The 24,651-nt window shown below is 36.9% G+C and overlaps 1 protein-coding gene across 1 annotated transcript in view; it reads right to left on the bottom strand.

Annotated features, from left to right (window-relative positions):
* The window catches only part of CENPC (centromere protein C), a 75,611-nt gene extending 51,361 nt beyond the window's left edge, over positions 1 to 24,250 (bottom strand). Inside the window, 9 exon segments of the mRNA XM_032400487.1 lie at positions 932 to 996; positions 998 to 1,543; positions 4,338 to 4,553; positions 5,490 to 5,775; positions 10,970 to 11,075; positions 13,341 to 13,435; positions 14,150 to 14,220; positions 19,400 to 19,446; positions 24,002 to 24,250. Coding sequence (XP_032256378.1) covers positions 932 to 996; positions 998 to 1,543; positions 4,338 to 4,553; positions 5,490 to 5,775; positions 10,970 to 11,075; positions 13,341 to 13,435; positions 14,150 to 14,220; positions 19,400 to 19,446; positions 24,002 to 24,019 — 1,450 coding nt within the window. The 5' untranslated portion in view covers positions 24,020 to 24,250.
* Between the last annotated feature and the right edge of the window lie 401 nt (positions 24,251 to 24,651).

Below are 24,651 nucleotides of genomic sequence, written 5' to 3' on the forward strand. Positions count from 1 at the left end.
CTTCATGACATTGTCATCATTACAAACCTCAATCACTATACAATGATCACATAAAGAAGGTAACCATACTCCAACTTTGTCTGAGACAATCCCAGTTTATGCTTCCTGTCCTGACATCCCCTCTCATTCTTAAGTGTCCCAGTTTGGATGATAAATAATATAATGATCCAAGATAAAAAGATCTATTGAGATATTACTTGGACAACTGTTCTCTGTAATTCTATTATCATCCTGTGAATATATGTGTATATCTGCTAGTCTACAGACACTACTAGATTGATTTTTTTTTTAATGGTGATTAATTGTGTCTTAGTCATCTTTGTAATTTCAGTGCCTAATACAGTGTCTGGCAATTTACTGAATGTTAGATCAATGAGTAAATGATGGAACAGAAGAGTATGAAGTTTTATCCTATAAGAAATAGCCCCATACTAGAGGGGAGGGGAGTGGGAGGATGGGTTAGCCTGGTGATGGGTATTAAAGAGGGCACGTTCTGCATGTAGCACTGGGTGTTATACACAAACAATGAATCATGGAACACTACATCAAAAACTAATGATGTAATGTATGGTGATTAACATAACAATAAAAAATTTTTTAAAAATAGCCCCATACTATCTTGGGTTTTTTTTTCCGTTTGTATTTTACTAAACCTCAAAGAATATATGATGTTGTCTTATTCATATTCTGGTAACCATCTGTTTTACAAGCCTTTTCCCTTCACTATTCCCTTTATATATACTGCCATCTTCTTAGAAGCTACACAAAACTCAAGTGACTCAGAATTGAATTACATGTAAAATAGAGATGCTAGAAAAGAGCCTATAGATTTAGGTTTACTTTGCCTACTTCCGAAAGCTAAATAGAAATATTACAAAAACATAAAGTGGTGGAATAATGTTCACAGTTATACTTAATATAAAACACTTACCCACAGGCAGCATCTGTTTTTTGGAAATATCAACATTTATCATCTCTTCACACTCTTCCATATTTGTCTGAATTTCTCTGTAACTTACCTTGGGTGATACGTGACATATTTATATTTTTATCTTTAGATTGTTCCGTATCAACCTGTTCTTCAAGTACACTGTCCTTAAATTTTCTTCTCTGTTTTTGTTTTATAGTCCTTTTCTTTCCAGATGATTTCTCTGCATTCTCATAATACATTTCATATTTTGTAGATCTATAATGATTTTCCAGTTCATTTGTCAAAGCACAACTCCTACCCAGTCTTTTTTGTTCAGAGGGCTGAGATTTCTCTATTGGGTAATCTGTGTCAGAATGTTTGTCACTTGTCAAAGTTGTAGGTGATACATTGTGATGTTTTTCTCTCGACTTCTTACTTTGAAGGAGTGCAGAGCTCTCTGCAGGGTATACTGTGCACTGTTTCAGAGGCCCAGCCTTTCTGGGTACAGTAATCCAAGATCGACTGGCAAAACTTCTTTCTGATTCATCAATTATAAATTCATCCTCTAACAACTTTAGGTCATTTGAAGGAGATGAGTGAAGTGGAGCAGTTGCTATATGCCTAACAATAGGACTAAAACAGGATGTTATAATAAATAATAGCTCAAAAAACAGTTTTTACCTTTGCTTTGTGAAGAAAATATATAGGAAATAAAATCTATGTATCTTTTAAAGAACAGTGCACATCTCCTCAATTTTCCCTTACCCTTGAAAATCCTCCTCTTCTTTTACATTTCTATAATGCCTGATTATATTCATTTATAACACTAATGAGATCACAGAAATTTAGAGCTGGAAGGAAGCCTAGACATCAAAAAATTTAATGCCCCCCCAACCAACTATATATACTGTACAGTTGAAACCCAGAGATGTGTTAAACATAGCGCAGACACATTGTCAGACAGTCCAAAAATGCATGCCATTGTTATATGTAATGTTATGCTAATTATGTTTGTATAGATGTCTCTTAGGGGCCAGATTTCTTCACATCCAAAACAAGATTATTTCCAAGACATCTTCAAGTCTAATATTCTAAGAAAACACTACTAAATTATGCACTAAATTATATTATGTAAAAATTCATTCCAAGTTTGAATAATTCACATACATTTTCAAATAAGTTTTTTGTTTTTTTTTTTAACTTTTTTTTTTTTTTTTTTAAGATTTTATTTATTTGCAAGAGAGAGAATGAGAGACAGAGAGCATGAGAGGGAGGAGGGTCAGAGGGAGAAGCAGACTCCCTGCTGAGCAGGGAGCCCGATGTGGGACTCGATCCCGGGACTCCAGGATCATGACCTGAGCCGAAGGCAGTCGCTTAACCAACTGAGCCACCCAGGCGCCCTCAAATAAGTTTTAATATTGCATTCATGGTATAGAAATAAATAGAAAGTAGCTAGAAAGGCAGGCAAATTGGGATTAAACAGCATCTCTTCCAATTAGTTGGGAAAGCTTTCTAGAGAAGGAAGGAATTATTTAAAAGACAGTAATCTGATGGGACTCTTTTGCATTTCCTTCCTTTTTATAAGAACAGCTTCAAGCAAACTACATACTGAAGTGAGATATGCATAAGTAAAAACTTAGGGTAAACATCCAAACTCTGAATCTAGCATATGCACTCCTGTTTCTGCCTTTTCCACTTGAGTAAGGATGCTTAACCATTATTGTGTCTGCTTTTTCTATCTTTTCACTAATAAGATATACAAAAGGATTATGAAATGAAAATGCCTTCTCTACTTCCCTAATCTCAAATCCCTGATAACTGTTATAATGTAAAACAGTATACATATATACACATACACATATATGTGTGTATGTGTGTATACATACATATATACATATATGCTAAGAAATATACTATCTTCTATTAGGTAGAGTTTTTTAAGTTTATATACTTAGAAAACTCTAGAAAATCTAATGAAAAACAAAGTCAATATAAACAGAAAACACAATGAATGAATGTTTAAACAGAAATGTTACTTTTCCACATTTAAAGAAATAGCCAATCTGTTATAAATAGGTTTAATTTGCTTTACTGTATATAACTCATAATATCTGTTAGTTTTTATATATAAAGAAGTAATGCTAAGAATTTAAAAATTAAGCCTTCCTAAATCAGCCAATAAGAATTCTCTAGGGGCGCCTGGGTTGCTCAGTCGGTTAAGCATCTGCTTTCAGTTCAGGTCATGATCCCAGGGTCCTGGGATTGAGCACCACATCTGAAAGCGGGCTTCTCCCTCTCCCTCTGCCTGCCACTCCCCCTGCTTGTCCTTGCGTGTGCTCTCGCTCTCTGTCAAATAAATAAATAATAAATAAATGAATAAATAAATAATAAATAAATAAATAAATAAAAGAACTCTCTAATCTGCTCCTCTATTCTACTTCAAGGGACTTCCATAACATCAAGATTATTCAAACTGAAGATATCCTTAGAAAACAATGTTGACACTTGCTTCAGACTGAATGTCTATATACTTCCAAAATTCATAAACTGAAACCTAATCCCCAATGGGATGGTATTTGGGGTGGGGCCTTTACGAGGTGATTGACTCATGAGGGTAGAACATTCATGAATAGAATTAATACCCTAATAAAAGAAGCCTCAGAAAGCCCCCTTGCCACCTTCTGCCATGTAAGGTTATAGCAAGAAGACAGCCATCCAAGAACCAGGAAGCAGGTGTCACCAGAAAAGAAAAAGGAGACTGGCACATGAAAGGGGAAAATGGTATGCCAAAGCAGGGACAAATGCAAATGTGTACAACCGAGTTGGCAGAAACAGCTAACTAGGGAGAGTGAAGGCTGTAAATACCAGCAGACAAATCTAAAGTTTTTATAGGCCAGTGGTTCCCATCCCTCGCTGCATTAATTCTAGTTAACTGCAGTGTGCAGCCACAGTTAAGAATCACTGTGTGGACACAGTAGAACCTCTGAAGGTTTTTAAGTAGGCAAGAACAGATTAAAATTTATTTTAGGACTATATTTTTAACACAAGCAGAAAAAAAGGAAAGAAGATTTAAAGCTCTTAATTGTGAAATACACCATGACATAATTCTATTTCTAAATACTACCTTCATTTTTTGATATCATACAAACTAGAAAGTGCTAATGAGCAAAAGCACTGAATAAGCAATGAAAGCAATGAGTGCTGAATAAACTTACTTTCTTTCACATTTAATTTAGTAAGTATTTAATGATGGCTTTGGGGGTGATTTGCTGGTAAGAAACTATACTCTCCTTAGGGTTAGGCATAATTTCAATTAAAATTTGCACCAATAAGGTTAACTTTTAGTTAAATAGCATTAAGAATCCTTGATATTGTTCACAGAATATAAAAGAAAAATGCCTCAAAAGACAGTTTCTTAATAACTCACCTGGATTCACTTTTTCTTTTTACAGTTTCTAAAAACAATGTTGAAAAACTCTTTTTAGTTTGTGGCTGAATTTCATCTTCTGAATCTGGTACTCTTTTCTGACATGTTCTTGACGATTTCCTCTCTTGTGGTTCTTCTGATACTTTATCCTCTATTTCTGATACTTTATTTGCTATTTCTACTTTCTTCAAAGAATTTTTATCTTCAAAGTTTAACCTAAAAGTTTAAAAGGAAGGCAAGCTGAATACTCTCACAGTTTGCTGAGTTAGGAATTTTCCTGAACCCCCTTTCAGTAACCATAGAGACCACTTACAAAATTTTTCACTAGTCCTTTATTTAAAGTCCACAAATTCTGATTTGTAATCTCTTAAAATACACAAGGCAATTGCTCAGGAAAATTACATTTCTTATTTGTCAATAAAAAAGTAAGAGAAAAGACCAAGGAAATCTGTAGGTTAGAGGACTAGTTCTCAAACATTTAGTAAGATTTTGAATCATCTGAAGAATCTTATTAAAATGTAGATTCTGATTTAGTAGGTCTAGAATAGTGTTTGAGATTCTATATTTCTAACAAGCTGCCAGATAATGCAATGCTGTTGATCCTGAGCCACACACCACATTTTGAATAGCAAAATCTTAAAATGTACTTAACTCTTTGGCTCCAAGAATTACACAAGACACTAGACAGACATTAATTACACTCACTATAAAAGTCCCCAGTAGCAAAGGACTTTGAATGATCTACTTTGCTTCTTAAAGGCCAAAATGAGCCCCAAGAAATAGACACGGATTTACCACAACTTATCCTCAAAATACTTACCCTTTGCCATCCTAGAAATGACCCGATATATACCTACCATTGTAATTACAAAAGACATAGAGAAAATACTCTTAGGAAGTTATAGAAAACATATTATAAGAAAATACTTTTTTTCCATACACTATAGAAATGTTTACCCACAAACTTCTCTGAAGTATACTTTAAGCCTTCCTTATTAAATATAAACTGAATATAAACTGAACTATGTTATGCTCTTCTCATGTTAATATTCCTCAATATTTACCATAAAATACATTAAAAATAAATTAATAAATTAGTAACTTAAAAATTTTTAAGTAGGATTCATATTGTTTCAATAAATAAAAATTCACCTTTTTCTGGTTTTAAGAGAAATCTCTGTACTTGAAGACAATGTATTCACTGAATTTTCAGAAGTGTAGGTCTCTCTCTTTTGGGCAATAGATGTAATCGCATTTTGCGATAAAGAAGCTTTTGCATCCAAAAGAACAAAAGGTGAGCCAACAGATAAGTATAATTCCTCATCGGCTTCACTGTGATGATCTTTTAGTTTTTTCCTTGACATTTTTCTCGAGTCAGGTGTATTTTTAGAACCAACATCAGTTGCCAAAATTTGCTGATGAACTTCATGGTCTTGAACTAGAAGAAAATTATATGAAGATATTAAAATTTTTTTAAATAATATTAGAACCAAGTGTGTTTTTTAAAATTCAGCAGCAATAACTAGATACAGTTTTCAGAAGACTCACGGTTCATTAAGTTTATAATCAAAGATCTATGAGTAAAATATATAAGTGCTTTAAAAGTTCTAATTCATGAAATTAATAAATATAAAGATGTATTTGGGGGTGCCTGGGTGGCTCAGTAGTCAAGCGTCTGCCTTCAGCTCAGGTCATGATCCTAGGGCCCTGGGATTGAGCCCTGCATTGGGCTCCCTGCTCAGTGAGAAGCCTGCTTCTCCCTCTCCCACTCCCCTGCTTGCCTGCTTGTATTCCCTCTCTCGCTGTGTCTCTCTCTGTCAAATAAATAAATAAAATCTTAAAAAAAAAAAAAAGCTTTAAAAAAAAAATGTATTTGTTCCATGCTCTTAAGTTTTGAAGTGACAAAAATTTTCAAACAGAAAATTCACAATTCTATGGATATTCAATTTACCCAAGATTTGAATAAATCTAGACACAGCTAAAATAATGAAGTAATGCTAGAGAAATTATGAGATTCAATTTTTAGGTTAAGAGTCAGTAAACTAGGGGCGCCTGGGTGGCTCAGTTGGTTAAGCAACTGCCTTCGGCTCAGGACATGATCCTGGAGTCCCAGGATAGGGCTCCCTGCTCAACAGGGAGTCTGCTTCTCCCTCTGACCCTCCCCCCTCTCATGTGCTCGCTCTCTCTCTCTCATTCTCTCTCTCAAATAAATAAAATCTTTAAAAAAAAAAAGTCAGTAAACTAAGGCAGCTAGACCACATATTTATACACACACATACACACAGAGAGACATAACAGATATGTATAGTGTTATATAAAAGATTTGTATGTGTGTATATATATGTAAAGGTATACATATAAAAATATACGTTATACATAAAAGTTTATATACATATATACATGTACCTTTATATACATGTATATAAAGAATATACATATTCTCTTAGCCTTATGCCTTCAAATATCAAAGAAAGAGTAGAACTGTTGGGGAGTATTTCATATTGATTCATACTCTTAAAAAGCAAAGATTAGGGGCACCTGGGTGGCTCAGTCGGTTAAGCGTCCGACTCTTGATTTCAGCTCAGGTCATGATTTTAGCGTGGTGAGATAGAGCCCCACGCTGGGCTCCGCACATAGCACAGAGTCTGCTTGGGTTTCTCTCTCCCTCTCCCTGTCCCTCTGCCCCTCTCCCCCCCCACCCCCCACGCACTCACCCTTTCTCCCTCTCTCCATTAAAAAAAAATTAAAAAAAAAAAAAAAAGCAAAGATTTAAAAATTTTAAATACAATTAAAAAGGGGCTTTTGGAAGGTTATAGAACAAGACAGTATACTCAGTTTTCTCTACTTTTCCCTCTAAATATAACTAAACTAAATTCCTGGTAATTATCCATCAAACAGTAACAGAACTCTAAAAGCTGGAAGGAAAGAGGTATATTTGCTAGGAACCTCAAGTCTTAAGCAACAAAAGACAATACGGTGAATCCTCTGTGTTTTCCTTTATTTCCCATGTATCCCCAGACTGGGTTCTAGAGAAGCGTGTAACCCAGAACCATAAATAGGCATGGGAGAAAAAAAACCCTGCATTTTCTGGCCAAAAGACTTGGAGAAGGCAAACACAACAGAGACCTAGTGGGGAACCCCAACTCCCATTCCACAACCTGGGCCACTCAATACTCCATTCTGCAGTGGCCTTGTAAGAGCAGCAAAGCCTTAGGCCATGCTAGGCCCCACCCCATAATTTCTATGGGACAGCAGTAGCAGAGGAGCAAAGTCTGGACTAACCTTGTCCCTGGACTAACCCAGTACCCACTTCAACAGTCAAAGACAGCAGGCCGTATGCTCCACAAACAGCTGCAAAGCAGTGAAGTCTTTGACCTTCCCAGCCACTGCTTCACAGACCAAGGTGACAGTTTGAACCACTGTTAGTCAACAACCCAGGCCTTACTTCACAATGAGGGCCCCAAAAGGCAGTCTAATCTAAGGCAGGAAGAACATAAAAGAACACTACATCCCCCATCCTGTCCTCCACCCAGTCATTTAAGAAGATCCAATCCCAACGGGTTCTGACTCCAACCCCCATTTGAGTGAATGAGGACATGGGGGACTCAGGAAAGCACCTTCCATTCATCTGACACAGCACCAGCAAGAACTGAGGAGGAATCTCAGCAGCATCAGGAAATGAAACAGACCAAAATACCACTGCTAGGACTCTAAACACTTAATTGTCACTGGAAATAAAATCCACAAAAGTAAGCAAGAACCTATACATTAAACCAAAACAAGGCAACTATACGCTTTAACAAACAATTTAAATACAATCAAGAGTCTCCTAAAAAAATAACCAAAATGTCAAGAATACAATCAAAATGACGGATTATACCAAAAGCCAGAAAAACACAACCTGAACAAAAACAATATGATCAATGGACACAGACAAGATGAATCAAATGTTGAAATTATTTAATAAGAATTTTAAAGCATCCTTCATAAAATGTTTTAACAATCAATTATAAATTGATTTTCATTTGTTTCTCCTGAAACAAATGAAAAGACAGAAACTCTCAAAGAAATGAGTTACAAAGGAGAACCAGTTTTTTAGATTTTAGCCATTCTTTTGGGTGTGCTGTGGTATCTAATTATTATTTTAATTTAAAATTCCCTAATGACAATGATGAACAAATCAAAGCCACAATGAGATACTACTTCAAACCCACAGGATGGCTATTATCACAAAACACACACACATGCAAAGAAAATAACAAGTGTTGGTGAAGATGTGGAGCAATTAGAACTCTTACGCATTGCTGATGAGAATGTAAAATGATGCAGCCACTACAAAAAACAGTTTAGTGGTTCCTCAAAAAATTAAAAATACAATTGCCATGTGATCCAATAATTCCTTTCTTGGGTATGTATCCAAAAGAACCGAAAGCAGAGACTGCAAAGATATTTGTACGCTCTCATTCACAGCAGCATTATTCACCAAAGACAAAAAGTGGAAACCACCCAAATATCCATCAATGGATAAATGAATAAAACAAAATGTAGTAATGGATGGATCCAGAAAGTATAATACTAGGTGAAATAAATCAGTCGGAAAAAGACAAATACCATATGATTTCACTCATATGTGAAATTTAAGAAACAAATGAACATATGGGGGGTGCAGGGGAAAGAAAGGAAAACCAAGAAACAGACTTTTTTTTAAGATTTTAATTTATTTATTTGATACAGAGAGAGAGGGAGAGAGCAAAGACAAGCAGGGGGAGCAGCAGGCAGGGGAGAAGCAGGTTGCCCACTGAGCAAGGAGCCCGATGCGGGGCTCAGTCCCAGGACCCTGGGATTATGACCTGAGCCAAAGGCACGACTGAGCCACCCAGACGCCCCAAGAACAGACTCTTAACTACAGGGAACAAACTGATGGTTACCAGAGGGGAAGTGGGTGGGGGGATGGGTGAAATAGGTGATGGGGACTAAGGAGGGCACCTGTGATGAGCACCAGGTTTTGTATGGAAGTGCTGAATCACTATATTGTACACCTGAAACTCATATTAGATTGTATGTTAACAAACTGGAATTTAAATAAAAACTTTTTTTAACAAGATGAAAATCTAAGATTCTACATATATCATTAGGATAAGATAGACCTTTTAACCAAAACAAGGTCAAAAACTATAAAAGTCAGGGGCGCCTCAGTTGGTTAAGCGACTGCCTTCAGCTCAGGTCATGATCCCAGGGTCCTGGGATCGAGCCCCGCACTGGGCTCCCTGCTCCTCGGGGAGCCTGCTTCTCCCTCTCCCTCTGCCTGTCGCTTCCCCTGCTTGCGCGCTCTCTCTCCATCAAATAAATAAATAAAATCTTTTAAAAAAAAAAAGCTATAAAGTCACACATCTGACAATTAAAATTAAAAAATCTTACTCATCATATGGTTTAAGATACTATAAACAAAATCTGTAGTCAAGGGATCATTTGGAAAAATATCTGTCACACAAATTACAGATCAACAGTTATAGATACTCAATTCAAAGACCTTTCATTAACAAGAAAAAACTAATGGACAAAGGATATGAATAGACAACTCAGAAAAAAGGAAATTCAAATAGCCAATAAATATATAAAAAGGTGCTCAAACTCAGTGGGTATCACAGATATAGACACTAAGGTGACAATGAGATCATATAATACTGATCAAACTGGCAAAAAAATAAATAAAAAAGCAAATGATCTATCAGGTAAAACATACTTTCCTACACTGCTGGTGTAAAAGAAAATTGTAAAGCTTCTTCTGAAAGCATGCACACCCATGCATGCACACATTTATATATGTTTTCATTCAAAGGTTACCTCAGCAGGACAATGGGAATAACAATTAGTAGCTTTATTTTTTTAAATCTTTGAGGCTTACTTCAAATGAAGGACTTTTCTAATTTGAAAAATGTAAATAAACTTTTAAAAGTTGCAGCACATATAACTAAAGGAAATGAACAAAAGAAGAGAGAAAAAGAACACTAACCATGTATATACAAATTTTGAAATCATGTTGTATACTTGAAGCTAACATGTCACATGTCACTTATACCTCAGTTTAAAAAAAAAAAATGCTCAAGAAGCTCATGGAGAGGGCCATGTGAGAAGGAATTAAGGCTTCCTGCTTGCATCCAGCCCCACATGAGTCATCTTGGGAAATATATCCTTAGCCCCCATCAAGCCTTCAGATGACTGCAACAATGGCCAACATCTTGACCGCCACCTCATCATGAGATTTAAAACCAGAACCAACTAAGCTGCTTCTCAATTCCTGACCCACAGAAACTATGTGAGATAATATTTATCGTTTGTTTAAAAAAAAAAAAAAAAGACAAATCTATTTGAAAACTCTTAAAACTATAGCCTCTGTAATAATTCTTACTTAATGTCTCTTACCATATCCTAATAATCATTGTTCTTACCACTAAAACAAAGAAATGAATATTCAAATAAAGTTTATTTTTCATATTTAAAAAAAAAACAAACACTGACCACTCTGCCTAGGCTGACCCGTGAGTTTGTCACTCAAGCCAACACATGCAACACCTTCAGCATCTCCTTTTAATTATGTCTAAGCAAATAACATCTATGGGGATGCCACCAACCTGATCTGTTGACAACTTCACTTGGTTCTACAGTGAACTGCAGAGAGGCTTCTTTCTTCCTTAAAGAAACTGGAACTGACTTCGGATGAGATTTCTGGCACTGAGCCTAAAAAGATATATAACATTAAACCTATTAAAAATTAGTAATTCTGATTAAATACATTCGGTTTTAAATTGGAAAAAAACCCAAGTATTTAAAAACAATAAACCAGCTGGTAAAGTTGTATACTGAAGTAACTACTTTAGAAAACAATTTGGCATTACCTAGTGAAGTTGAAATTTCAAATAACCTAACACGGAAACAATGCTGCTGTGAACAGCAAAAAACCTATTCTGACAGTAAATTGGACAAATTATTGTATAGTCCTATAACAACATCACACATTCAACAGTGAAATGACTAAACTACAGCAACAGAAATAAATGACTGTTAACCAAAAAAAAATCAAGTCACAGAAATATGTCATAATCCCATTTACATAAAGTTCAAAGTGGATGCATGTAAAACTATATACATATATATATATTTTAGGGATTAACTCAATAGAGGAGTTAACATAGCAGGCCTGATCATTTAAAGAACTTGCTTACAGCAGGGCTAGCCCTTGGCTGGCACCTAGGGACTTGGCGTTCAGAACATTTCCTCCATGACCAGCTGATAAGGTTGTGCCTAATACGCCAGCTGCCTAGACTGTACAAAAATGTGATTTATAGTGAACACCTGCTTTTTTTCCTTCAGGGAGTATAGGATTGTGGTGGGCAGAGGGTACCCATGTAACCAGCCCACAATAAAAATGGATTAAGCCTCAGAAGGCTTCCCTGGGCAGAAAGACAGGACGTACACATTTCACTGCTGGAAGCAACAAGTGCACTCTGTGTGGACTCTGCGGGGAACACAGAAAGCCTGACATGGATTCCTCCAGAATCTGCCTGATGTGTCTTTTTCCTTTACCAATCTGGCTGTGTATCCTACCTGGCTATAATAAATCTCAGTCACAAGAACAACTATATGATGAGTCTCATAAGTCCTTCTAGTGAAGCACCCAACATATGGATAATAGCGGGACCTCTGTCAGAGGTAGGGGAGGAAGTGCTGACACAAATGTCAGCAACACACCCATTATGCAACTATAAAAAAAAGATGGGAATGATGAACAGAAAATTCAAGATAGTGGTTTATCTCAGAAAACTTAAAGTTGATTTAACTTTCAAAAATCAGCGTTATATAATTTACCACATTAAAGAAGATCTCTCAATTCTGAAAGAAATGGATCTGTTTTCATTCCTTGGAACCAAAAGGCTATATATAGCTGACCCCTGAACAAGGGTTTGAACTGTGAGGATCCACTTATTCACAATTTTTTGCAATAAATATAACATAGTACTGTAAATATATTTTCTCTTCCTTATAACTTAAGACTTTCTTTTCTCTAGTTTTATTTTTTTTTGTAAGATTTATTTATTTTAGAGAGCGAGAGTAGGAGAGAGGTAAAGGGAGAGGGACAGAGTCTCAAGCAGACTCCGTGCTAAGTTCAGAGCCTGACATGGGGCTCACGACCCTGAGATCACGACCTGAGCCAAAACCAAGAGTCAGATGATTAACCAACTGCACCATCCAGGCGCCCCTCTAGCTCACTTTATTATAAGAATACAATATATAATACATATACAAAATATGTGTTAATCAACTGTTTATGTTATCAGTAAGGCTTCTAGTCAAGAGTAGGCTATTAGTAGGTAAGTGTTTGGGGAGTCAAAAGTTTTAAGTGGATTTTCAACTGCATGGGTGGGTCCGCAACCCTAACCTCTGTGTTGTTCAAGGGTCAACTGTATAACTAAGTGTTTATACAAGTTTCTAATGAATGTTATTGCTACACTACATAATTTTTCTCTCCAATTTGTATTGTACTTTTGAATAACTTGTCTTTATTCATTAGCTTCACAAACTCTATTTGAAAGTTTGCTATTTTGTAGTTAGGTCAGCCTATCCTCTTAAGATATAACCTGTAAGATTCATTGTCCTTAGAGCAATAAATCAACTTTGGTTTTCAGAAAATAACCAAATTTGCTAACCTGGATTAGGAACTTCAGCAGTTGTCCACTTTCCTAAAAACCTAATTCAACTATTATTTTAGGAGGGGTGAAAAATGATTGTGTTGTAATTTGATAATTCTACACCCAGACCTCCAATTTCAAACACATGAAACGTCAAGTCAAAATTTTCACCAAACACCTCTAAATTATTATGAAAGTTGAGTGGGAATATAGGATTCCCTTTTAAGAATAAGACTTAAAAACAACTAAAATAGACGTAACTATATTGTGTAATGCTTCATTCATTAAAATATTAAAGCTCTTCTTTTTGACTTACCTCTTTCCTTGGTGACTGAATACAAATGTCTCCTATTTTAGGTGTTGAATAAAGCAATGATTTTGTAGAATCTGTGCTAAAGTCATTGGCAAGACCTTAAAAAAAGCAAAAAAAAAAATTTTTTAAATAAATACGATATAAAATCTTTTAGTTACAATTAAAAGAAGCCCTAAATGAAATGTGAAGAAGTCTGTCAACTCTTTAAGAACAATTAGTTTAAAATTAAGTACAGACATCACTTCAACATTCAAATATTCCTAGAAGGCATCAGGAACTGAAAAAGGCAAACAACATTCCTGAAGAAATAATGTACCAGCTCTTCTTTCAGAGCTTATATAGAAGAAATATTTTTCCACTTTGTTTGTTTCTTCGGTTGGCCTATTCTCCTATTTCAATACCTTCTGATGCTGATCAGCACTTTTGAAAAGTTTTTGCCATAATTCACCATTTCTGTAGAAAGAACTGCAAATCATCAAACATTATCTCTTAGAGATCCAAGAATTCTGCACACTTATTCCCACTACATGAAATAACTTTCTCTTGTGTATGATAATTATTTATGGACTCCCAGAGTACAGGAATCTAGTATGAACTAAAGGAAATGACAAATTATTTTCATTTTTGCTACTATTATCCTCAGTGTAACAGGAAGTACACGAAGGATTGCACATGTACTCAACATTTCTGGGAAAATATTTTACATATATTTAAATGTTAGAATGCATTTGCTGAGTTTAATATTAATTAATATGACAAATTTATATTTTCATCCAACCCAACCATCAAAGTCCATCTTGAAGATGCCTTACTTTTTTCTTCAAAACAGTCTTGTAAGATTTCCAGTATGTTCTGGCCTTGCTTCGAATTAATGTCAGGTACTCTAATAAGAAGGAATGAAGGGAAAATGTTACATATCATTTCCAGAAGATATTTGCTATTTATGTTACCTTCTACTTTGAAAATTTCATATCTCATTATAAAATGTTATTTTACTTAATGGGAAAAATATAACCTTCACTATCTAGGACAAAACAAGTACTTGAGAGTCCAAGAGTTTCAAGAAAAGTATCTGAAGCGGTATGTCGTTATCTACATTAACAATTATATTCCTTGATTGAAGAGCCACATCTAAAGCCATTTTAGACTACTGCTATATCTAAACAAGAATATAAATGGTTTTGGAGAAATCCAATCAGTACTAAAACACTTTTTTAATAAAAACTCTATGGTCACAAGTCCTAACAGCTCCAAGTAACAGTCTTCCCTTGAAGTTCTCAAATGCATTTTTTATTTAATATTATTAACCTTAACAGCAGCTTATGAATCACTATAAAATTTTCACTGTAGTTTCACACGCAGTTGTAAGAAATAATATAGAGGAATTCCCTTGTTCACTTTACCTAGTTCCCCCAAATGGTAACATTTTGTAAAACTATACTACCACAACCAGGATACTGATATCAATACAATCCACTAATCCTATTCAGATTTCTCCAGTTCTGCATATACAGTTGACCCCTGAACAATATGGGTTTGAACTGCATGGGTCCACTCACACACAGATTTTTTTCAGTAAACATACTGGAAAATTTTTTGGAGATTTGCAAAATTTGAAAAACCTCGCAGACAAACCACATAGCCTAGAAATATAAAAAAAATTAACAAAAAGTTAAGTACGTCATGAATGCATTAAAATACATGTAGATACTAGTCTATTTTATCATTTACTAATATAAAATACACACAAATCTATTATTAGAAGTTAAAATTTATCAAAACTTACACACACAGAACATACATGGTGTTATTTGTAGTCAAAAGATGTGAACAAATGTAAAGATGCAGTTTAAATCATAATGGCATAAAATTAACTGTAGTGCATGCTGTACTACTGTAATAATTTTATAGCCACTCCTGTTGCTATTGCGGTGAGCCCAAGTGTTAGTGAGTATCCCCTTAAAATGCCATCTAACATTAATCATCTCTGAGTGAGCAGAAGCAATTACTTCTCCAGTAAATTGTGGATTGCAGTAAAAAGTGATCTCTCACAGTTCTCCCATTTTTCATTATGTTTAGTGCAATACCATAAACCCTAATTAACACCAAGGGACCCAACAAGGTACCACTAGTGATGCTGGAAATGCTCCCAAGGAACAGAGACGTCATGACATTACAAGAAAAAGTTGAATTACTTGATATATACCATAGACTGAAGTCTGCAGCTGTGGTTGCCTGCCATTTCAAGATAAATAAATGCAGCATAAGGACTATTGCAAAAAAAGAAAAGGAAATTTGTGAAGCTGTCTTTGCAGCTGCGCCAGCAGGTACAAAACCTTGCCATTCTGCAAAATACCTTTTTATCTTGTACTGAAAATGCAGCTTTTATGTGGATTGCAGGACTTGTTCAAAGAAAGGCATAAATATAGGTGGGCGCGTGGGTGGCTCAGTTGGTTAAGCGACTGCCTTCGGCTCAGGTCATGATCCTGGAGTCCCTGGATCGAGTCCCGCATCGGGCTCCCTGCTCGGCAGGGAGTCTGCTTCTCCCTCTGACCCTCCCCCCTCTCATGTGCTCTCTCTCTCTCTCATTCTGTCTCAAATAAATAAATAAAATCTTTAAAAATAAAAAATAAAAATAAAAAAAAAAGAAAGGCATAAATATAGGTTATAATATGGCTTGAGAAAAAGCAAAGTTATTATAAGACATCTTAAAGCAAAAGGAAGGTGAAGGATCTAAGGCTGGAGAATTTAATGCCAGAAGAGGATGGCATTTAGAAAGAGAGTTGGCTTAAAAAAAAAGTCAAGATAACTTGAGAAGAACCTTCTGTCAAACAAGAGGCAGCAGACGAGTTCCAACATGCCGTGGCTCAGGTCATGATCTCATGGTCATGAGACTGAGCTCCCCACTCAGTGCAGAGTCTGCCTAAGATTATCTCCCTCTCCATCTGCCCATCCACTGCCCCCACCGCTTGTGCGCTCTCTCTCTCAAAAAAAAAAAAAAATCATCATCCCCATCATCATCATCACTAAGGGGGCACCTGGGTGGGTCAGTTGGTTGGGCATCCAACTTTTGATTTCAGCTCAGGTTATGATCTCAGGATCGTGAGATTAAGCCCCACATCGGGCTCCACGCTGAGTATGGAGCCTGCTTAAGCGTCTCTCTCTCCTTCTCCCTCTGCCCTTCCCTCCCTCCTGCTTGCATGCCTGCTCGCATACTATTTCTCTTTCTCAAAAAAAAAAAAAAAAAAAAAAGAGGGCACCTGGGTAGCTCAGTCAGTTTAGAATCCGACTCTTGGTTTTGGCTCAGGTCATGATCTCAGGATCCTGGGATCAAGCCCTCGTCGAGGATCCTGGGATCAAGCCCTTGTCGAGCTTCCCTCACAGCAAGGAGTCTGCTTGTCTCCCACTCTCTCTGCCCCTCCCCTTGCTTAGACACATGCGCGCTTTCTCTCTCTCTCTCTAAATGTCATAAAGGACATTTATTACTAAAGAAGAGAAGCAAGCAAAGGATCGGCTACCTCTACTATTTTGTGCAAATGCAGTCAGCTTTATAATCAGGACTGACTTATCTACAAAGCTGCTAAACCCCAGCTTTGAAGGAAAAAGATAAACACCAGCTGCCAGATTTTGGGTTGTACTATATCAAGAAAGCTGGGCAATGAGAACCCTTCTTCTGGACTGGTTCTATCAATGCTTTGTCCCTGAAGTCAGGAAGTACCCTGCCAGTAAGGGTCTGTCTTTTAAAGTTCTTCTGATATTGAACAATGCCACTGGCCACCCAAAACCCCAGGAGTTCAACACTGAAGGAGTCAAAATGGTATATTTGCCCCCAACACAACTTCTCAAATTCAGCCTCTAGATTAGGGGGTCATAAGGACCTTTAAGACTTGTTACACATGGTTCTCTAGGGAAAGGACTGCCAATGCTATGGAATATGGAACAGAGACAACATCATGAAAGTCTGGAAGGATTACAGCATTGAAGATACCATTATTGTTATAGAAAAAGCTATGAAAACCATCAAGCCCAAAGCAATAAATTCCTGCTGGAGAAAACTGTGTACAGATGTTATACATGACTTCACAGGATTTATGATAGAGCCAATCAAGAAAAATCACGAAAGAGATTGTGGATATGGCAAAAAAGGTGGGGGGTGAAGGGTTTCAAAATTAGGATCTTGGAGAAATTGAAGAGCTAACAGACATCCCACCAGAGGAATTAACAGAAGATGACTGTATGGAGATGAATGCTTCTAAAACAATACCAGATGACGTGGAAGAAGATGTAGAAGCACCACGAGAAAACAAATTGACATCAGACAATCTGATAGAGGCTTCCAATCACTCAAGACTATTTTTGACTTCTTTTATGACATGGACCTTCTATGATACAGGCATACAATGAAACTAAGGTAAACAGCAGAATATAAAACCAAGTTTAGAGAAATGAAAAAGCAAAAGTCAGACAAAAATTATGATATAATTGCATAAAGTTACACCAAGTATGCCTGCCTCTCCTGCCTCCCCTTTTACCTCCTCCACCTCTTCTGTCTCTGCCACACCTGAAACAAGATCACCTCAACTTTCTTCTCCTCTTCAGCCTACTCAATGTGAAGACGATGAGGACGAAGATCCTCAATGATCCACTCCCACTTAATGAACAGTAAATAATCAGCATGCCATACCATTAATAAACTGCATGTATCTGTGTGTCTTCACGTGAAAATCTAGTAACTGTATGGCAAGAAATATATGAGACATTTTTATGTCATCGTCGTCATTATCATCATCTAAGTATTCATTGTATAGAACACCTTGTGCAAAACTTGTATGGAAGTGGATAGCCTATCCTTACATAGGCATAAGGTGAGTGATATTTAATATAAAATTAATAATGTGTTATTTTACTGCCTTGTAACTTTCCTTTCAAAGAATTATATTTCCATACATATGTCTTTCCTCACAGGTAAGTGGTTTTATAAAAGTATAACAATGTTTCCAGACTATATTATGGATATGACTATAATACCATATGCCATAAAAATTTTATAACAATTCTATTCATTAATGTATAGACTAGGCTACCATGAAACAATCATACTGACCACACCAGGCTACCATAAAGCAATCATATTGCTGCTTCTTTATCAATACCTGCTATACCTGTAAATAAATATGAATTTCTTTTCACATAATTTTTTCATGTCTGATGTCTAGTGCTAGTAATATATATAACATATACAGTGTTCTGTATCATATAAGACTATATTAGTAGGTAATAACAGACGATTCCTCTTGTAAACAGACAACAAAAACTTACTGTTATCAATACAGTACAGTTCTGTAAACGTGTTTTCTCTTCCTTATGATTTTCTTGATAACATTTTCTATTCTCTAGCTTATTTTATTGTAGAATACAATATATAATATACAGTGTACAAAGTATGTGCTGTTTATGTTACTGGTAAGGTTTCCAGGCAACAGTAGGCTGTTAGTAGAAGATTTTGGGGTGTCAAAATTACGTGAAGATTTTCAAACGTATGGGGGTCAGCAACCCTAACCCCTGAGTTGTTCAAGGGTCAACTGTACTCATTTGTGCGTTTATGTTCATACTTAGTTCTGTGCAATTTATCACATCTGTAGGTTCAGATATCATCACCACAGTCAAGATACTGAACAGTCCACACTACAAAGATCCTCTCTTGTCTTTTTATAACCTACACCCACATTTTCTTTTAGCCCCACCAAATAAGCTGCATCTTTGTAATATTACCATTCAATCCACTCTATAGAGTGCTTTCCCCATGGCTGTCATTTAGTCAGAACTAAGACTGCCTCTTCCTGATCCATAATTTATCAGCTGAATTTCTTCTCTCACTGCTGCTAAGTCACTACTCTGCTTGCATTAATATTTCTGTAAATATAAAATTACTAAGTAGACTATACCTAATCAGTGGGCACAGAAATCATTATGTTAGAAGTAATTTTTCCCTTCTTCATTTAAGAATCACTTTCTGAAGATAGACATAAAAATGACCTTAAAAGCTTAAATATATAACTCACCTGACAGGTCGGCAAAATCTTCTTCTGTAGTCATTTTTGAGATGATCCTGAAAGAAAAGTAAATCACCCAACTGGTGAAAACTTAAGTTCTTCATTTATTCATTCAGCAAGTTTTGCTAATTGCCCATTATAGTACTATAAAGAGGAATTCACTGGATCAACTGAAAGAGAACTTGCCTCATATCTACTGTTTCAAAATCTTTGCTTATACTATTTGCTCATCCTGGGATTTATTCCATCTTTCTCTTTTTCTTCCACCTGCCCCCATACCTTTTCCATCATCAAAATTCCAACTACCTGTGCTTCTAATAATTCAAATTGGTTGACTAGCAGTATCTATTTATCTCCTTTCCTTGCAGGCAGATCCCTGTAAAATAATAGTTAAGCATTAAAACGACATAAAACAACAATGAAAAAGAGAATGGAAGAGAGGACCATCGATTAACAAACAAATTTAACAAATTTCTAGAAGATGGAAAACAAATGGAGTATGTTAATTGATGAAACAGAATAAAAGCAGTAGGAGCCAAAAGTAAGCTCGGAGGATCCAGTTTCTGATGAGGAGTAAAGCTGATCTGCCCAGGAAAAAGCCGTAACAATGCCGAACTAGGAAAACTCGAAATATGAAGGAGGAAAGAGTGAGAAAGGGAATGAACAGAATAACAGACCCCCACATCCCCTACCCCATAAACACAGAGCTAACTGGCTAATTGAATTTAAATTAAAAAAAAAAAAAAAACAAAGAGCTAAAAAAATTGTATTCTATTGTCTCAGTCTTAACTATCACTAGCACTTATGGATCACCAGACATTTAAAAGTCTCTAAGCAAAACAGGAAAATCAAGAACTCATGATGTAATGTATGGTGATTAACATAACATAATAATAAAAAAAAGATATAAATTTTAAAGATGGAAAAGAAAAAGGCCCAAGAGAAAACTGAAACCAAGAATGAGAAAGAAGAGCATAACCCAACATATAAACCTGCTGAATTATTATGTTGTACATTTGAAAGTAATGTAACATTGAGTGTCAACTAGGCTTCTATTTTTTTTTTTTTAGATTTTTTTTTTTTTAAGATTTTATTTGTTTATTTGTCAGAGAGAGAGAGAAAGAGACACAGCACAAGCAGGGGGAGAGGCAGGCAGAGGGAGAAGCAGGTTCCCTGCTGAGCAAGGAGCCCAATGAGGAACTCCATCCCAGGACTCTGGGATCATGACTTGAGTCGAAGGCAGACGCTTAACCGAATGAGCCACCCAGGCGTCCCTAGATTGATTGATTGATTTGAGAGAGTGAGAGAGAGAGCATGAGTGGGTGGGAGGGGTAGAGGAAGAGGGAGAAGTAGGCTCCCCACTGAGCAGGGAGCCCAATGTGGGGCCTAGATCCCAGGACCCTGGGATCATGACCTGAGCAGATGGCAGATGCTTAATTGTCTGAGCCACCCAGGTGCCCCTCAATTAGGCTCCTACTAAAAAAAAAAAAAGGGAGAGAGAAAGAAAACGTAAAAACAAAAAACAAAACTCAATTAGTACCTTCAAGAGAGATTTGAAATACTGGACTCATAAAACAAAAGTGGTATACTATAAGCACTGAGACCAAGAAAAATTCTTAATAATTAAAAACATCATTGCCTAAAGTAAAAAATGCAATAATTATGAAAAAGCCAAGGATATTTCTGGGAGGGGAAAAAAAAGACAAAAAATGAAGAGGAAGTAGAAAATGGGAGAAAGAATAAAACGAAGATCTAAAAATCAGGAGGTCCAACTTCTGACCAATTGCTATTCCAGAAAGAACAAAGAAAAAGGAAAGAGATAACTTTAAGAAAATACACAATCAAATTCCCTAAATGTGTAGGGCATAAATAGCCAGCATGATGAATTTAAGAGGATCCATACCTGGGACATAATAGTGAAATTTATGAAAAATTGAGAATAAAAAATACTAGAATGCTTCAAGAAAAAAAAAAAAAAAATCATTAACTCCAACCAGGAAGCAGCCCCATCACTGGGAACAACAGGAAAAATAAAACACAGAGACATGCTGATTTTGGAAGTCGAGAGCATATTTGAGATACTTAGGGTACTATCTTTTTATTGTAAAATCAATTCTAGTTGAAAATTGGGTAGTAAAAGGATGAACAGCATGCTTTAAAAACTATTATCAATACCAAATATTTATTGAGCCTCACTCTTACTTGGCCCATTGGGATATAAATGACCCCACCACACATAAACACTCTCTTTACCCCACTCATCTGACATTTTTATGAAGAAATTCATAAAAGAAAGGCAGAGATCACAATGAGAAAATAAATTGTTTATTAATATCATTGATGCTATTATTATCAATCACCGGTTTTAAATCCATGCCAACATTTATCCAAATAAAACACTGATCATGGTTTAAAAAAAAAATTAAAAAGGAGAATGAGAGGACAAGCAATAGGCTGGAAGAAAATATTTGTAAAAGGCACATCTGGTAAGGACTATTATCCAAAATATAGGAACAATGCTTAAAACTCAACAATAAGAAAACAAACAACCAAATTAAAAAATACATGGGCCAAAGACCTTATAGCTCAAGTAAGAAGATGTACAGATGGTAAATAAGCATATGAAAAGATGCTCCACATCACATGTCATCAGGGAAAAGCACATTAAAACAATGAGATACCACTATACCTATTAGAATAACGAAAATCTGGTACACCAACAACTCCAAATGCTGGTAAGGATATGGCACAAAAGAAACTCTCATTTATTTTTGAATGCAAAATAGTACAGCCACTTTGGAAGAGTTTGGTGGTTTTTACAAAACTAAACAGACTCTTACCATGACTTAGCAATCGTACTGCTTGGTATTTACCCAAGGGAGCTGTCCACACAACAGCTGTCCACACAACAATCTGCATACAGATGTTTATTGCAACTTTATTTATAATTGCCAAAACTTGAAAGCAACCAGATGTCAGTTAGGTGAACGGATAAACTGGGGTACATCCAGACAATGGAATATTATTCAGCACTAAAAAGAAATGAACTATCAAGCCATGAAAAGATATGAAGAAACCTTAAATGTGTAATACCAAATCAAAGTCAATCTGAAAAGGCTATGTATGTATTATTCCAACTATATGACATTCTGGAAAAGGCAAAACTATGAAGATGGTAAAAAGACGAGTGGTTACCAGAGCTCTGTGGGGAGGAAGGGGTAAAGAGGCAGAACACAAAGGATATACAGGGCAGTGAAAATACTCTCTATATGATACCATAATGATGGATATGTGTCTTTAGATTTTTGTCCAAACCCACAGAATGTACAACGCCAGGAGTGAACCCTATTGTACATTATGGACTTTGGGTAATAATGATGTGTCGATGTAGGTTCATCAATTGTAATAAATGTACCACTCTGGTGGGGGATACTGATAATAGGGGTGGCTAAGCATGTGTGGGGGTTAGGGGATATGGAAAAATCTCTGTACCTTCCTGCATAGTTTTGCTAAGAACCTAAGACTGCTCTAAAAAAATAAACTCTTGGGGCACCTGGGTGGCTCAGTCGTTAAGCGTCTGCCTTTGGCTCAGGTCATGATCTCAGGGTCCTGGGATTGAGCCCCACATCGGGCTCCCTGCTCCACGGGAAGCCTGCTTCTCCCTCTCCCACTCCCCCTGCTTATGTTCCCTCTCTCGCTGTGTCTCTCTGTCAAATAAATAAATAAATAAACAAACTCTTTTAAAAAAGGAACCGTGGGCATTTGGTAAATTTTATTCCCTTCCTTTTCCTCCAATGAGAATGGCTTTATTCCCTTTTTTTTAATTCTACGTAATGTAAACAATGTATGTGCTCACAGTAAAAAGTACGCTCTATAGCATCCTTTTATACATCTTCATGCATACAAGCATACATTTATAACTTTACATAAGTGGGAGATCATTGATGAAGATTTTCTTAAAAGGGGAGAGATAAAGTAGAAAATACACTAGGAAGGGGCTGATATGGGTTGTATAATATACAGTAACCATAAGCAAAGTGTGAAATACAAATAGTGAATACCAAGAGAGCCCAGAAACGGAAACAAAAAATGAGTGCCCGCCCCCTTTAGTCATTCCCACCTTAAGCACCTTTTAACTAATAGCTGCCTTTCAGAAAACTTTATCAATAACAGATACCTATCTACAAATAATCTGCTTCTCCAGACCATCAAGTCCACACTTTTTTAAGACGTCCCAATACTTCTATGGACAGGAAATTATTTGGAGGACTAAGAAGTAGAGTTAGGCCAAAAAACGTAGAAATCACAAGATTCTCTGAAGAGAAAGATGCCATCACAAACAAAATTAAAAGAAACCTTGAGGAAACAATACACGGAAATTAACTCTGGCTATCGGCATACGATCAGCGTTGATCTCAAAAAATTCGCGGGCTTTCCCACTGAAATCTCCAAGAAGCCACAGCACCGGCTAAACATTTCATTCTCCCCCCCGCTCCCCGAGCCGCCCCGAGCCGCCCCGGGCCGCCCCGAGCCGCCCCGGGCCGCTCCGAGCGCCGGTGTCAGGGGCGGCCGAGCTCCGGTTCGCCAGAAGCGGCAAGAGCCTGCACTTACCAGACCCGACGCAGCCATGTTCCGACCCGGCCCCTAGAGTCTGGCACGGAAGTTCTCGCGGGCCGTGACTCGAAGAAGCTTGGCACTGCCAGGAGTCCGGGAGGAGCGGTTAGACTGCGCCCCAGGAGCTCTACTGAGGTGGGAGGCGGCAAAAATCGAAAGACCTGCGAGCCAGTAAGCGCGCTACCGACGGTCCTCACCCATTGGCTGGGCCCTTCACAGGTACCGCGACCAGCAAACTCCGGGGTTTGAAACGGTCTGCACATGCGCAAAACGAGACGAGCAACCCAATAGAAAGCCGTTACGGACTCGCCCCTTCACAGGACGCTCCAACAGACCCGCCCATCGCAGCGCCCACCGAAGCCCCGCCCCATCTTTCCCGTAGCCCCGCCCTCCCCTTCTACTTAACGCTGGATCCTCCTTCGCTCCCCAGCCAAGCGGAGACGGAGCTTAAAGCTGGAGTTTTACTTAGCTAGACATCGTTTTGAGAGCAGCCTTTGCCCTTGAGCCCAGTGTAAGACTTGTCAAGGGTTCTATTATACAGTAAAAAATAATACTTGGAAGGATAAGAGGTAGAAATTGCAGAAGTTGTTTGAAGAGAAATATTTCACTATGCAGACTTGTCAACCATCCCCAGCCCATCTATGCAT

Source organism: Phoca vitulina, unplaced genomic scaffold, assembly GCF_004348235.1.
Source record: "Phoca vitulina isolate PV1807 unplaced genomic scaffold, GSC_HSeal_1.0 scaffold3, whole genome shotgun sequence".
Taxonomy (NCBI): Eukaryota; Metazoa; Chordata; class Mammalia; order Carnivora; family Phocidae; genus Phoca; species Phoca vitulina.